This window comes from Ixodes scapularis, unplaced genomic scaffold (assembly GCF_016920785.2).
Source record: "Ixodes scapularis isolate PalLabHiFi unplaced genomic scaffold, ASM1692078v2 PGA_scaffold6__148_contigs__length_123643588, whole genome shotgun sequence".
In the NCBI taxonomy this organism is placed as follows: Eukaryota; Metazoa; Arthropoda; class Arachnida; order Ixodida; family Ixodidae; genus Ixodes; species Ixodes scapularis.
Window position 1 is genome coordinate 79,515,075 of NW_024609881.1, and position 15,628 is coordinate 79,530,702.

Genomic DNA, 15,628 nt, shown 5'->3' on the forward strand with positions numbered 1-15,628 from the left:
CTCAGAAGTTTCGCAACGTTACCAAACAGTTCAAGAGGGAAGGAAGGGAGAAACTCCTCTTGCTCGGACCCTCGTTCGTGTACCCGGACGTCGCCATTGTCCCCGTAGAAGATTAGCCCGTCGCACAGGATTTAGACACTACTTTCCAGTTTGAGAGTGTCTAAAAAATCAGATTGCACGAACTTCATTTGGAGGGAAAGAAACGAAGTCAAAATTTGCGATCCCCGAGAAGCAGGAAAGAAGTCAGTTTCCTCCTCGGCCACTTTAGTGTTACATATCTTAAAAACAAAGGTTCGGCGAATTCAATAAATTTTTCCCTTAATAAAGCTTACGATTCGCGTTTCTTACAGTTACCGGCAGCCATTGTTGTGCAAACGCGGGAGCCACGTGTCACGAGCATGTGCTGCGACGCCACAAGCCTGGCAGTTTGGTGACGGAGCCATAGAGTGCCCGGTCGCAGATTTGGAGCGCGAGTATCTGGTAGTACAGAGCATTTTTCGGGGAGCCTGTAGCCAGCGCACAACTTCTGCAGCGGCGAAGACCCGAAACATGGTTTTCATACCCGACGAGAAATGACGCGGTAGCCCGAGGAATGCGAGAAGCACGAGCGGACATTCCATCGCTCGGGACAAGTGTGTTTCGGCATCTCACCGCAGCGGGGCGCCCGATACATGGCCCTTGTGTGCCGCTCTACCTTTTCATTTTCGGCGACCGCGTCCCGTAGCGATCTGCCAGGCTTTTTAGTATAAAGGAGGCTATAGCTACCATACTGTAGCCATTCACGTCCAATGGCCGCCCACTTCAGTGCCGAGTTGCCATTTGCTTGCAAGAACCGTACGAGGTACTGGCGCACTTGCGAGACGACCGCAAGCGCATGAGGGTAGTAAGCGAAGCGTGCGTTTTATCAAGAGGGTTTAGGTGAGGAAGTTTACGCCTTGTAAGTTCGTTTGTTCCTTGCACAGCTCTTGTCTACTCATACCTCAACCAATGTCGGCGCGCGCTTGGCTGCCTCCTCCCCCCTCCCCCCCCCCCCCCCCCCCCCCCTCCCGTCATTTCCCTCTACAACGTCTACACATACCCCCTGTGTTCCCTGCGTTGCCCTTTAATTGACATGTCACTTCTTGAATTTCTCGACGCAAAAGACGGATTTGGGAACACATGCTTGCCCTATAGTGCATTATTAAGGCGAAATCCTTAATTGTCCCATTGAGTGAAGAAGTCGATAAAAGTAGGATCGAGCGGCACGCGCCGCTCAGTGGGCGGTCCTCTTTGTCCCATTACCTTGGCGTCGTTCTTGCAGTCTTCCTAGACCTCTAGGACGACCTCACTTGTCACATTACGTCGAAAACAAGCGGCATTGTCGTTGTGCCCGAAAGATGGCCATAAAACACATGAAGCGTCATCAGTGTGACGTCATCATACGTCATTAGGGCGATGTCACTGCCGGAGGAACTGGAATCAACAGCACGTGACGAACGGACACCTAGACTATCATCATTTTTTTCAAGGTGGGCTCTTGTTTTTTCACGAATTTCGAGGCTCTGAAGTGTTCGACGAGCCATGTCATGAGCTAAGCCTAAGCTTAGACCCACCGGCCAGAAGTCGTCGGCGGCGGCTGAGGCTCCGCTCGGAGACTGATTTAGCCATGATGGAGACCGTCGAAGGAACGGAGATTGATCCGGAAGAGTTGAAGGTGCCAAAACGATGGCACGTTAGGAAGAAGAAAGGAAAAGCGGCCCCCTTAGTGGACAACGAGGCACGCCATATGGAGCGGCAGCGAGCCGCCGAGAAGCTCGCAGGGAGGAAGCTGGCGGCAAAGTCGGTTGAAAGGCAGTTTGCCCGACTTCCGGACGGCGCCGACAAAATAGTCATGAGGCCGCACGGCGGTCTCACACGTATGATGAAATACGGAAGTGCGTATTTGGCCGACGTAATACTTAGGGCTGCTGGTGTCAGCCCAGACGCGGCCGGGGAGGACGTCATCTTGATGAACGTGAGGCAACATTCCATTCTCGTCGCCACCGTCAGCGCAGAGAGGAAGAGAAAATACGCCGACTTGAAGCTCCTCATGTTTGAAGGGGAAAAGATAGAAATGACTACGTACATCGCTATGCCGGAGGACTGCGGGAAAGGCGTCGTTCATGAAGTCCCTTTGTCCTTCTTTGGACGAAGATATTTTGAAAAGGCTGCAAATCTACGGGAATCCTCCGGTCCTAGGAGTGCGAAGACTCGGAAGAGTATCGAGGACAGTTTTAATACTCTTCGAAGACAGAGAGGTACCGCACTGGGTGCGACTCACGCCCGTGGCGCAACGCTGCGTACTCTACCGCAAGAAGTACGAGGTTTGTACCGCCTGCGGCCGGCTCGGGCACCGCGAAGACGTCTGCCCGGACACCGGAAATGTGAAATGCTGTGGCTGTGGCACGGAGAAACCGCCACGAAACCATTTATGCGAGTCCAAGTGCCAACTGTGCGGGAGAGGACACCCGTTCGGTGACACAAAATGTAGAGAACTCTATCGCAGGTGAAGAAGAAGATATGGGAACGCAAGATCAACATGCAACAGCATCAGCAACTTCAGAAAAAGCAGCAAGCCGGAGCGACCACCGAGGGGAATCTCCGAGGTCGTTCCAAGGTCAGGCGCGGAAACGAGGACTTTCGCGCCAGAAGCGACTCCTTCCCGAGGCTCGGGGAGACCACCGGGGGAAGTAGCAGCGCAACCGCTCGAGCACCCGCACCAGGGCGCACTCCGGATCCAGACCCGGGGGAGATCGAGTTCCCGGGTCCCTGCGAACGCGTGGACAAAGAAGCGGAGCCCGAGCAGGGATCGAAAAGGTGTAAGCTTTGGCAGTGAGGTTTCCCAGGCAAAAAATAAGAAGGAAGTGTAGATCGATAAATTAAGGAAAGAGGTTGGAGAGCTTAAAGAGGTCGTTAATAAGCTCACTCAAGAGTTGCAGAAACCAAGATTGCAGGAGTGTACGGGGTCCCCCCCCCAGAGTTCAACCAAAATTGGTACTGCAACCAAATATTGGGACTAAAAACAAAATCGGCCCCGGGCCCTGACGAGATAACTAACAAAATATTAAGAAACCTGGACAATAGGGAGTTTTCGTAGACCGCGTTGCCCCCTCCGCTAAGCGTTCCGCAACAAAGAAGTTGCTACTGCGCCTGCGCGCCGATAGCCTTGACTGTGGAGTTCCCGCTATCGTAGCGGGTTGCGGAGGGCCTTGCGGGACGGCGAAAACGATCTACGAAAACTCCCTAATGACTCCATCAGCGCTCTGACGGTGTACATGCAAGGTATTTGGACTAAAGGCCACCTGCCTCGGCAGTGGAAGTCGGCAAACGTAATTCTAATCCCAAAGCCGGGCAAATCCCCTAGAATAAAAAATTTAAGACCAATTTCCCTAACCTCATGCATGGGGAAATTGATGAAGCGCGTAGTCCAGACCAGATTGACGCGCTTTATGGAGCAAAACGACCTGTGGCCGTGCGAGATGGTCGGCTTCCGGCCGGGCTCGAGTACGCAGGACGTGATGCTCCGACTGAAACATGACATTATCGATTCGCGTTCTAGAGACGCCAAAGTAATTCTCGGCCTGGACTTGACAAAGGCTTTTAATAACGTTAGACACGAAGCGATCTTTTGCGGTCTCCAAGAAATCGGGATAGGTACGCGAACGTGCGACTACATTAAGGACTTTTTTTCAGACAGAACTGCCTGCATAAAGTTTCAAGACATTGAGTCATACACACTAAAGTTAGGGAGCAGGGGCACGCCGCAGGGCTCGGTTCTCTCCCCGTTCCTTTTCAACGTGGCAATGAGGAGCCTCCCAGCAGCTCTGAGGAGCATGGAGGGGCTGAATTTCAGTATTTACGCGGACGACATCAACCTCTGGATTAACCAGGGGAGTGATGCGAGCATTGAGGAGCGCTTGCAGGCGGCGACAGACACTGTCGTGGATTATGCTGCCAATAGGGGCCTCATGCTCTCCGCAAAAATCTGAATTATTCGTCTATAACCCAAAGTCTCTCCGATGCAAACGCAGCTGGGATTTTAGCATTAAAGTAGAGGAGAAACCAGTTCCAAAGGTAGATCAGATCAGAATCTTGGGACTAATCATTCTGGAGAATGGATATAATGATGGGGCAATCGAAAGGCTAGAAAGATTTGCCACGCAAGCCCTTGGACTATTTAAAAGGGTCGCGCTGAAGGGACGAGGCCTGAAGGAAAGAAGCTTGCTTAAACTAATACAAGCATACGTAATAAGCCGCGTGAGCTATGCCACGCCTTTCTTAAACATCAGGGCGGAGGAGAGAAGGAAACTAGACTCGCTCATCCGACGATGCACAAAGAGAGCCCTGGGCTTACCAATTAGCACCTCCACAGTGAAGCTCCTCTCTATGGGAGTGCACAATACCTGGGACGAAATAGCGGAGGCTGTCAGAATTTCGCAGCTCGAAAGACTTAGCCGAACAACCACGGGCAGAGCTATCCTCGAGTTGGTAGTCCCACAAACAGATAGGGGACTACGAGTCAAGTCAAGCATTCCGCAGGACTGCCGAGAAAACCTAATCATCCCCCCCTTCCCTCGTCACATGCATCCCATATTCAACACGGAGAGGAGGGAGAAGAGAGCAGAAGCACTAATCAGACGCTTCGATTTAATGGACAGCAAGTCGGTTGCGTATGTGGACGCGGCAAGTGGCAAGTCGGGTGCGGCGGTCGCCCCGGTGGTTGACGGCCGAGGTGCTCCCGTATCGGCCGCCACCATTAGAAGCCGCAACGCAGAAACGGCTGAAGAAGTTGCGATAGCGCTCGCTTGCGTTGGAACGAAAGCCAATTTCATTATTAGCGATAGCAAAACGGCGATCTGGAATTTTGGGAAGGGTAGGATCTCGCCGGAAGCGGCAAGGATTCTTACCGGTAGACAGCTAAACAGAAAAATTAGCCTAATTTGGACCCCCGCACACACGTCCGTTCCTGGCAACGAGGCAGCCCACGAGTTAGCCCGAGCTTTCTACTTCCGGGTAGATGTGGAGCCACCCGACTGCCGGAACATGGACGAGCGTCTGCAAACTTATACGGAGATTGTCGAAAATCATAGATTACAAAGGAAACAGGTGCCACCACCAGACGAAAGTCTAAGCAATAGGGAGGCAGTCGCATGGCGGCGCCTGCAAGCTGGGAACTTCATAAACCCAGTCTGGGCATACCATGTTCGGATAGATGACAGACAACACGATAAGTGCAAGCACTGTGGGGCGAGAGGGACCCTTGACCACATAATCTGGGAATGTGCTAACTCCCCAGGGGCTAAAGCAAATATAAATTGTGGAGAAGCCTGGGAAGCCCTGCTGCGGAGCGAGGTCCCTGCTCCACAGCAGCAAGCCATCCGCCTGGCGGAAGAAGCCGCGAAGAGCCAAGACCTCTTTGCCTGCTTCTAACCGCGGAGGTCCCTGGCCCCGTATCCTAGACCTGCGTGCTGGGGACGAGGACTAGGTGTCTCCTCATCTGGTGGAACATTAAAGTTGTTATCTATCTATCTATCACTGCCGGAGCGCCGTGTGCAAAAGGTGCATTTCGTAATTCATGTGTGCTCGTTGTGTGCTTCGTGCGATGGACTGTGAGGTGACTGCGTCTATATCTACGGCCTCGACGTCGGCAGCAGCGTCCACATCTACGGCGGCTTCCGCAGGCAAATGTGGCCGCCCACGCACATACGCCGCAGCCTCTTTAAATGTCCTTCCCTAGGCGTCGCTCTCGACATCGCCCATTAGGTCGTCCTCGACGTCGTCCTTGCTGTCCTAGACGCCTTACTTGGCGTGTATCTCTAGGACGTCGTTCTCGACGGCGTCCGAAACTTTAATACGTGTAGAAACCTTACTCGAAAACCTTTCTCCCGCGGGAGGTGTACCTGTTGAAAGGTTTTCGCCTTCCTACAAAAGCTAGTCCAAGCGCACTCCTCCTCTCTACGACAGCGCTATAGAAAATAACCTTTTTATTTCTCTTTAGTACTTGTATTTACAAAGAAGAAAAAAAATGTGTACAGCTTTTTAACACAGTCCTTTTGATCATGCTCTTAAAGGCAAGTTCCTCTTTCCTCCCCCTTACATTTCTTCTTGCATTAAGTGGAAGCGGCTGGCATGGGGCCAACACATCCATCGTGCCATTACATCCATCAAGAAAGTACATCCAGTTGACCTTTTTCGGAGAATTTTGTGCGCATGCCCGAACTTGAGGAGAGAATAGGAAAGGGAAAGGAGTCATCTTTACGGGCTCTCCTCGTACGCTGCCTGGCTTCGCTCGCATTGCTAGGCGCGTCTGTCCGGCACTGTCGCGATGCCTCACCACTGCTCGGCTGTTGGATGTACAAACAGCAAGAAAAACACGCCGAACGTGAGCTTCTTTAGATTCCCGAAAGCTACCGCGCACCTCAAAAAGAGAGAAAAGTGGATTCAAGCGCTGCGACGTGAGAACTCCGACGGGACGCCTTGGCAGCCATCTGCGAACTCGCGTGTTTGCAGCATCCACTTCATTGGAGGTTAGTTCATTCATATTTGTTTGAACTCAGGATATACCTGTCATACTCCGTGCAGGCTAGTCATTCATAACAAGGTTTTTGTTCCCGATTTTTACGACGCAGGGGTATCTTCACGAGACCAGAATCACCCAGACTTCGCTCCCTCCTTGTTTACATAGAAGCCGACACCTGCCTCCGCACCGAGTTTGCTTGCACGGTACAGCAGGGCAGCGAAGAGGCGGGACACCAAGCCGTTGTCACGGAAAACAGATCTTTACACTGTCGCACAGTGTAAAGAGCAGGCCAGCAATGTGCTGGCATGTTCCGCTTAACCTGCAAAGTATATATTTACGCTTGAAACTCATCAAAATATTGAATAAAAAGATGTCCTACTACAGAATTTTATATCAACACGTCACCTAGCTCGATAAGTAGATCGATGACATAGCTTGGCCCTTTTTAGTTGCATGCTGAAGTACCACAAAAAAGACGAAAACAACAAATCTTGTTTTTTTTTTTTTTTTTTTTTTTTTTAGATAACTTATCGCGTCACGCATAAAATATGATCAAAGGACTGGCACACAAGGATCTTGATACAAATCTGCCGAAAGGATAGCGACTATGGGGCTCACGCCTAACAAATATGACACATCTTGTAATCCTTAAGACACATTATTACATCGCCACGGGTTTTACCGAAGAAATAAACTCGCACTGCAACGCAGTCGCAACACGCTTGAACGATATCGGCGCTTTTGGAAAGCGATATCAGTTACCTGTAATGTCCCGGCTTCATAGACGGTGCCACGTGCTCCTTACAAGGTGAAAGGTGTGGTCGGGATCAAAGTTGTTCATCATGACCTTCTTGACGTAGGCTTCTCTGAAAGCCCATCCTTTCCGGAGTTGTCTGCAGTCCTTCGCCAAGTACCGATCGACGTACGCTGTGTTGACGACCGGTACCGATGCAGCATCGGTACTCCATCAGCCTTCAAAGGCGTACAGACGGATAAAGTACGAAGTGTCGAAGACGGTTGCTTTACTCGATCCTCCGGGATCGTCATCAGCCATTTGTAGAGAACGACAGCCGGAAAACAGCGAGAAAAACTTTCCACAACGAACGCACCAAAACGATCGCGTCTAGGAAGCGAACGGGGTGACGGGAGGACGGACTGAGCTGACTGAGCCCGCAAACGTTTTGAATTATCTCCACGAGGATGCGCCACGGTCGCTTCAACGAACCCTGAAAAAGGTGAATTTAGTGTGATTACATCCATCGTGCCCGTACATCCATAGTGACAGCACATCCATCGTGCCATTACATCCATATTTGGGCAATTCATCCAACGTGTCGTTAAATCCAACATGCTGTTACAACCATCGTGTCATTACATCCACCGCGCCATCACATCCATCGAGATACTTTGCCCAAAAGCGTGTCTTCACATCCATCGTGCAGCTTCGTCCAAAAACGTGCCATGACATCCATCATTCACGCAAGTTTATTTCTTCGTTTAACTATGCTGTACGACGGTTCACATCACATTGAAGAGTCATACTCTAAATTGAATGTACTACACCGAGTAAAATGACCCTCCTTGCGTCATGCACTTTCTGCGGCCCTCGGCGTCTCCGAAGTCGAACACACATCGTCGTCCCGTTGTTTGTTTTTTCCACACTGATCAAATTTTAGTTACTGCTTTTTTCACCCTCAAAATCCACTAAGTATTAACATTATTATAGAATTACGACGGTGCACAGAATCACACGTTTTATATCGCCTGAGAAAAAAAATCTGAATGTCTTGTAGAATTTAATTGCGATACAGTAACCTTCTGGGGCTTATGGTTTGTTTTCTGTGGCTCCCAAACCAATGCGGAGCTCAAGATCGTCTGCTTCTTTTGCAGCCGTTGCGGTGACGTCAGAAAGACGCCGAGCCCTGATTGGCTCTGATTGAAGGACAGTTGGCACACCTCAAAGCAAGCTGCCTTGAGGTCTACCAACTATCCGTCATCCAGAACCAGCCAGAGCTCGGCGTTCTGACGCAACCACAACCACCGCACCACCCTGCAAAAGAAGCAGACAAACTTGGCTTCCGCAAAAGAATGTGAATAACGCAAAAAGCCCAATGGCGGCCATATTGGCTTCTATGGATGTACTAGCACGATGGACGTAATGGCACGCTAGGCGTCGTAACAGGAAGGATGAGAAATCACATCTATTGAACAACTACGTCCATCGAGTAACTACATCCAACAGGTAACTACAGCCATCGAGCAGCTATATCCATACACATGTCAACGCATCCAACGCGTTAGTACATCCACCGTGTCATTACATCCATCGATGGATGTTATGGCTCGATGGATGTACTGGCTTGATGGATGTGTTAACACGTAATCGAAGCGGCTTCGGCCCTCTTCAATGGCAATAGTCAGCGACTTAAAAAAAAATAATTAGGCTTTTTTTATCGATGCAAATTTTTCTATAGAGCAAGGGATAATGTAGGTTCTGTTCAGAGAAACTGGTAGTTTGCAAAATCACACTGGGAGAACACGCGCAAACAAACAATTATGTAAAAACATTTACATGGGCAAACAAGTTGAGGGAAACCTAGGCTGGTTTCATAACAGGTCATTGTTTTATTTTTGTTATATTTTTGCATTTTACCATTTTCCTGAGGGTATTGGAACTAATTGAATTAATAAATTGCTAAAACTGAAAACCGATGAACGAGATATTTCAAAACTGCACCAAAGACTCGTTGTACACGTGGGCTTCGGTCAATAATGAGTTAAATCTCACAACACAGTTTAATGATCATAATAAAGGAAAGCGATTGTAGTGCTCAGGTGGACGCGTTTTCGACTGCCCAGAAAGCGGGGTGCCACTTACACAGGGAGCAACTTCAACCTTGTTGGTCGATTATTGTGTGGCTACAGGTCCCTGCTCCTGGCTAGCTTGATAGTGCAGAACCCCACCGGCCACTTCTTTGAGCCATGCTTTACAATGTTGCTGAGAACAGCCAACGCCTCGGACTCGGTCAAGATGTTCCACGCAGCTGGACCTTCGACGAACTCTAGACGGGACAACGTCAGGAATCTAAGCTCTGGCAGGAATGGCCTCATGGTCCATTGGAGGACGGTGTTGGAAGGTACGCCAGTCTCCGTTCCACAATGCGCAATCGCCCATGCGTAGACACTCTTGATAACGTCGTATTCCTTGACGCGCAGCCCTGGGTTCTTCAGTATTCTGAGGACGGTTTCCTTCGACGCGGCGATGAACGCCTTCGACTCCAGGACTTGAAGACCCCTCATTTCCAGAAGCTCGTTGATAATGTCGTTGAAGTTTGCGAGGCTGCCGTTCTTTGCGGCGTATTCTAAGACGTCACACACGTCGGTTGACTGCATCGAATTTCGAATGAACCTGTCACATGCTTCCACGAGCTCAGACTCCATGTACTTCTGGGCGGCTGCTCGTGTGTGCAATGCTTGCTTGACGTTGACAAATATGGCTTCCTTTCTGTAGAGGTACCTAGAACGAAAGTGAATCGAATGACGTGGTAAGAGGAAACGAAGGTGATGAGCTTAATAATGGTCATGCCATATATCATTCGGAAGGTACCCAGAATTGCTGCTGGGCGAGCGACTGATTCATTGATGGAGATAAATGTTTATAAACAAGTCCGCGTTTGCCCACAACAGGTGTGGGCATTGCGCTCGCGCAGAAACCACATTAGCGTGAAGGGAAAGCGTTTGCTCAGGCACCGACAGCAGCGCTAGCTACTGCACTGACGCGACATCATGGCCGCGTGTTTACTGTGCAGCGTGTAAACTAACGATTTTTAAGGGCAATCCGGTTCATTTTACATGTGAAGAATACCATGCCATTCTCTTCAGTACCGCCTAAAAAGACCCTATACTCGGTTTCACCTTACGTTCTACCGCTGCGAAGGCTAGGAGCTGCCCGGACACTGGCAGGTTATTTATGCTCGCCAGGGTTTTTATTTGTACACTACACATGAAAAGCCCAACTACTCAGAACACGAGTGGCGGCTCGAAATTCGTTTTCTTTCCCTTCAAAAACCGCCGGTCGAGAACTGGCCGGTATGAGTCGCGCTCGATCACTCTCTTCTCCGTGGTCATGTGCCGTTCTCTGTGGTATAGACACAATCACCAAATATGCTTAGGCCATATCCTTTCCCGTTTTAACCGAAAAACACCGATAAACGCCCGCTGGTGTCGAAAATTAAAAAAAATATCAGTTAAAAACCAAGAAAAATACCGGTTTTTAAATATTTTTGTACAATATATATATATATATATTTTTTACAGCAAGTTTTTTTGCAAACAAGGGGTCTCAAACACGCGGCACGCAGGCCCAACTGGCTACGGGTCCCAGTTCCCACATCTCGAGCGCTAGAAATGGCATGCGCCATAGATATCTCATCTTGTCTATTCATTTCCGCTCGAAAAGTAGCTCTGCTCTTTTAACGTATTCACCTAGTTTATACTTGTCTCTGCTCATTTTCCCTTTGTTTCGCCTTGTCTTTTGATTCCAAGCTTTTTGTAATGTACAACAACTCCGCGAACCCTCCATCAGCAGGAGCAACTCCCATAGATCAGGCTACGAGCTCTGGATTTTCACCTTCAGAAAAATATCGCCATTAAAGGACAAGTATTTGTTCAGAGTGTTGTAATCAAAATCGCAATGAAAGCAAGAACTATCAAATTAACCGATTGTGTTTAGAGACATGTCGAGCTTGTTTAATTCCCGAGTGAATTAAGCAACGGGAAATAAAATATTTACACTCTTGTTCTATTACCAATGACAGAACGCTGGCAGGGCAGTGTCATTTTAATTATTGTTAGCACGTCAAGTCAGAGCCCAAAGTAGTGATATGAACAAATAAAATCTAAAGATATCACAGGCAAAACTGCGAGTTTACAAAAAGAATAGAGCAAGAGGTCTCTTCTCTCTCTCCTTCCGTCTTACGTTGACCCCTGACCTTTCCGGTGTGGGCTATCTGGTCTCAATACACAAACGACTTTGAGCCCGTTGATGTCAACGTTCGTAAAGCACTTTTTTTTTTTTTTTATGGGTTTTTTAGTAATCGAGGTGTGTTTTTTCTGTCAGTGCTGGTTTGTTCGACCTTTAGTTTTTGTCCCCTAAAGTTTGGCACAGGCGGCGTGCGAGTTTTTCGTCTGCTTCGCACGGAGCAGAGTGGAGGCAAAGGCAGCTTTAGGTCTACCCTCTAATTCTACCAATAAGAGCTCGGCGTTCTGACGCCTACGCGCTGTCCCAGCTCCTCCTCTCCCTCAGTTGCTCAGCGCATAGGATTCCGTGTTTTCGAAATTTATTTCTTGTAAACTTAGGCGAGTTTCTTTCTTTTTTTTTTTTAGTATATACTGTAGCAAAAAGTTTGTGTTTATCTGAATTTCTTTCCCAATTTTTTTCTGAAATTCGGAGCCTCATTTTGCTCCATTCCCCATTTTCTCAGATTAAAAGAAAAAAAAGAAGAAAAGTATCCGGACTTTTAGTGTTTTTGACACTTGCAAACAACGTTCCCTCACTAAACGCTAATCCCTCAAAAAAAAAAAAAAAAAGTTGACAAGTTTTGAATGTTGATGATGGGCCACTCATTATCGTTAAAATAAACATTCTACAAATTGACTGGGCAAACAGTTCATCTTGATGGAAATAAAACAATCCTCACGGCTCAGCGAGGGCAGTAAAAGTGCGGACAGACCTCGGAATTTTATCCTAAAAGCGGCAAACGGCCCAAGAAAAGCACTAACGGTAAACGGATTTGTGCGGGTACCAACATGGCCTGGCACACGAGTATGTGCGTGGACAGATGATGCATCCGGGTAGATACATTTGTAAGAGGATTAGGATTGTTAGCATAAGGAGTATTATCGTTTACTCGAGGAAAGCAGAAAATCCATCCGGATGCAAGTCGGTGACCCGAACTTGGTCCTTCTCGGGCAGATTTCCGTAGAACATGGTTTCGAAGACCTCGTTGCGCATGGCGAGAACCATCTTGTGGGCCTTGAAGCTCTTGGGCGGGTCGGAGCCATGCTCCACCAGGAACTCAACGTCGGTGTGCCTGCCCTTCGTGAAGAAGCGGAGGTCGTCTCTCTTTGGTACGCCGAACGTGAATGGCTTCGCCATCTGAAACGACATGTGCAGCCACATTCGAGTTACAAATGCGCACGTAGCCCCGTTCCACATCCTCCACCAGCCAGTGTTCCTTTGCAATGAGCAATTAATTGGCTACCGAGGCGCACGTTTCGCTGACGTGAGTGGGGACCGGTGCTTATACTGCTCACACCTAGATAAAGGCCCATTCACACGATGCATTTTTCTCGCGCATCTAGTGTCGCGAAACGTAGTTTCGCGAAATGGTTGCGCCGTCTGAACGAGTCCGAAAAGGACGCGCGCATCTAAAAAAAGTTGCGCGCACACCTCGCTTCTGGAGCGAGCTTTTGCTGAAACTTTGCCGAGTCCTGTCAATCACTCTGAGGGCGCCGCCAATGGCCGCTCAGAAACGCTCTCACGTGGCCTTTGAGGGGGGAGCGAGCTGTTTGAGAAGACCACTTCACTGCCGGTGTTGTAGCCGAGCCAAATCCGAAAAATACCGAAACCACGAACGATGGGTACTGCCGGCGCTTCCGCAAGCACGTCAAACACCACTGAAGGAAAAGTGAGTAGCATATCGGAAAAAAATCCAGCGATGGACGAAGACGTAATTGGTGATGATGATAATTCGCGTCTATTTTTAGTCATAATTAAGAAATAAAACCTTGAGACAAGGAAACAAAAAGGGACGTACACAGTACCGTCTCAAAACCAGCACAGCGTACAGCTCTCATTTACTTCCACAACAGTCTTCTTCTTTGTCAACCTCCATCCAAATGATACATATTCAACAGTAAATAAAGTAAATGGCAGTAAATGACAATTCAACAACTAGTAAATGACAATTTAAGAGTAAATTAAGTAAATGGAAGTAAATGACAGCTGTATGCTGTGCTGTTTTAAGACGGTGGTGTGTTTGTCCCTTTTTGTTTTCTTGTCTTAAGGTTTTATTTCTTAATTATGATTGTTCACCACGGTTAACTCAGCTTTAACTGCGGTTACATGGCAGCACAGATGCCGCACTATACCCTCGGACAGCTATTTCAAAAGAAGTGAAGAGAGCGCGTGCACTGCTTTGGTGGGTGCTCAAGATGCTCAAGCGCACGTTCGCCCATAGCTCTGACTGCATCGCCGCAGAATGCTGTCGGCAAGTATTGTGCGCTAATTGTGGTTTAGCGTAACTGCAGTTAAGTATGCCCGTGACACGGGCACCCTTAACCGTGGTTAACTCAGCTTTAACTGCTGTTACGTGGCACCGCAATTACCGCACTATACTCTCGGACAGCTATTTCAGAAGAAGTGAAGAGCGCGCGTGCACTGCTTCAATGGGTGCTCAAGATGCTCAAGCGCACGTTCGCCCATATATCTTTGATTGCATAGCCGCAGAATGTTCTCTGCAAGTATTGTGCCCTAACTGTGGCTTAGCTTAACTGCAGTTAAGTGCGCCCGTGTAACAATGGTATTACAGGGGTATTAGAATGTGGCGGGAGATGGAGAACACGACGCTGTATGGCTAATGGTGATGATGATCATGTTGGCTTTCAACTGAAGCGCCACTTTATGGTCAACACCCAAACTGTTTTCGCGAGTCAAAACGTCATCGTTGTTGCACGTGAAGCGGTACGTGTGAACGAGCACATTTCGCAAAACTTGAGTGTCGCGAAACTGTTGCGCGCCTAAAAGATGCATCGTGTGAACAGACCTTAAGACAGGCTAAACGCAGAGGAAGCACATCTTAAGGCCCGTTCACACGATGCATCTTTCTAGCGCATCTAGTGTCGCGAAACGTAGTTTCGAGAAATGGTCGCGCCGTCTGAACGAGTCCGAAAAGGACGCGCGCATCTAAAAAACGTTGCGCGCACACCTCGCTTATGGAGCCTAGCTTTTGCTGAAACTTTGCCGAATCCTGTCAATCACTCTAAGGGCGCCGCCAATGGCCGCTCAGAAACGCTCCCACGTGGCCTTTGAGGGGGAAGCGAGCTGTTTGAGAAGACCACTTCACTGCCGGTGTTGTAGCCGAGCCAAATTCAAAAAACCGAAACCACGAACGATGGAAACTGCCGGCGCTTCCGCAAGCACGTCAAGCACCACTGAAGGAAAAATGAGTAGCATATCGGAAACAAATCCAGCGATGGACGAAGACGTAATTGGTGATGATGATAATTCGCGTCTATTTTTAGTCATAATTAAGAAATGAAACCTTGAGACAAGGAAACAAAAAGGGACGTACACAGTACCGTCTCAATACCAGCACAGCGTACAGCTCTCATTTACTTTCACAACAGTCTTCTTCTTTGTCAACCTCCATCCAAATTATACATATTCAATAGTAAACAAAGTAAATGGCAGTAAATGACAATTCAACAACTATTAAATGACAATTTAAGAGTAAATTAAGGAAATGGAAATAAATGACAGCTGTATCCTGTGCTGGTTTTAAGACCGTGCACGTGTATATGTCCATTTTTGTTTCCTTGTCTTAAGGTTTTATTTCTTAATTATGATTGTTCACCAGCTCGCCTGCGTTTTGACTCTGAGAATGTGGCGGGAGATGGAGAACACGACGCTGAATGGCTAATGGTGATGATGATGATGTTGGTTTCAACTGAAGCGCCACTTTATGGCCAACACTCAAACTATTTTCGCGAGTCTAAACGTCATCGTTGTTGCACGTGAAGCGGTACGTGTGAACGAGCACATTTCGCGAAACTTGAGTGTCGCGAAACTGTTGCGCGCCTAAAAGATGCATCGTGTGAACAGACCATTAATCGAAGCAGGTGCAGCTAGTTTGCCTACATGTCTGTGTCTCAGGGTGAAGACATCCACTGTTGCCCTGAATGTGCCAGCGCGCGACGCTCTGGCGCACTCGGTACGTGACTTGGGCGGTAAAATGGCGTCCTATGCATTAGCCAAAGCCACGCGCTCGAGCTGAGTGACACCAGATTGCGCGCACTTCAGAATGCATA

At 48.6% G+C, this 15,628-nt stretch overlaps 1 protein-coding gene and 1 pseudogene across 1 annotated transcript; one reads left to right on the forward strand and one right to left on the reverse strand.

Annotated features, from left to right (window-relative positions):
* The first annotated feature begins 1,648 nt into the window (after positions 1–1,648).
* LOC121838530 lies at positions 1,649–5,448 on the forward strand (annotated as a pseudogene).
* Positions 5,449–9,425: 3,977 nt separating this feature from the next.
* LOC115332242 (BTB/POZ domain-containing protein 6-A-like) lies at positions 9,426–12,707 on the reverse strand. Its single transcript, XM_029994643.3, has 2 exons — positions 12,448–12,707; positions 9,426–10,055 (listed from the first exon to the last, which is right to left on the reverse strand). The coding sequence occupies exons 1-2, from the start codon at positions 12,705–12,707 to the stop codon at positions 9,458–9,460; spliced, it is 858 nt and encodes a 285-aa protein (XP_029850503.3). The 3' UTR covers positions 9,426–9,457.
* Between the last annotated feature and the right edge of the window lie 2,921 nt (positions 12,708–15,628).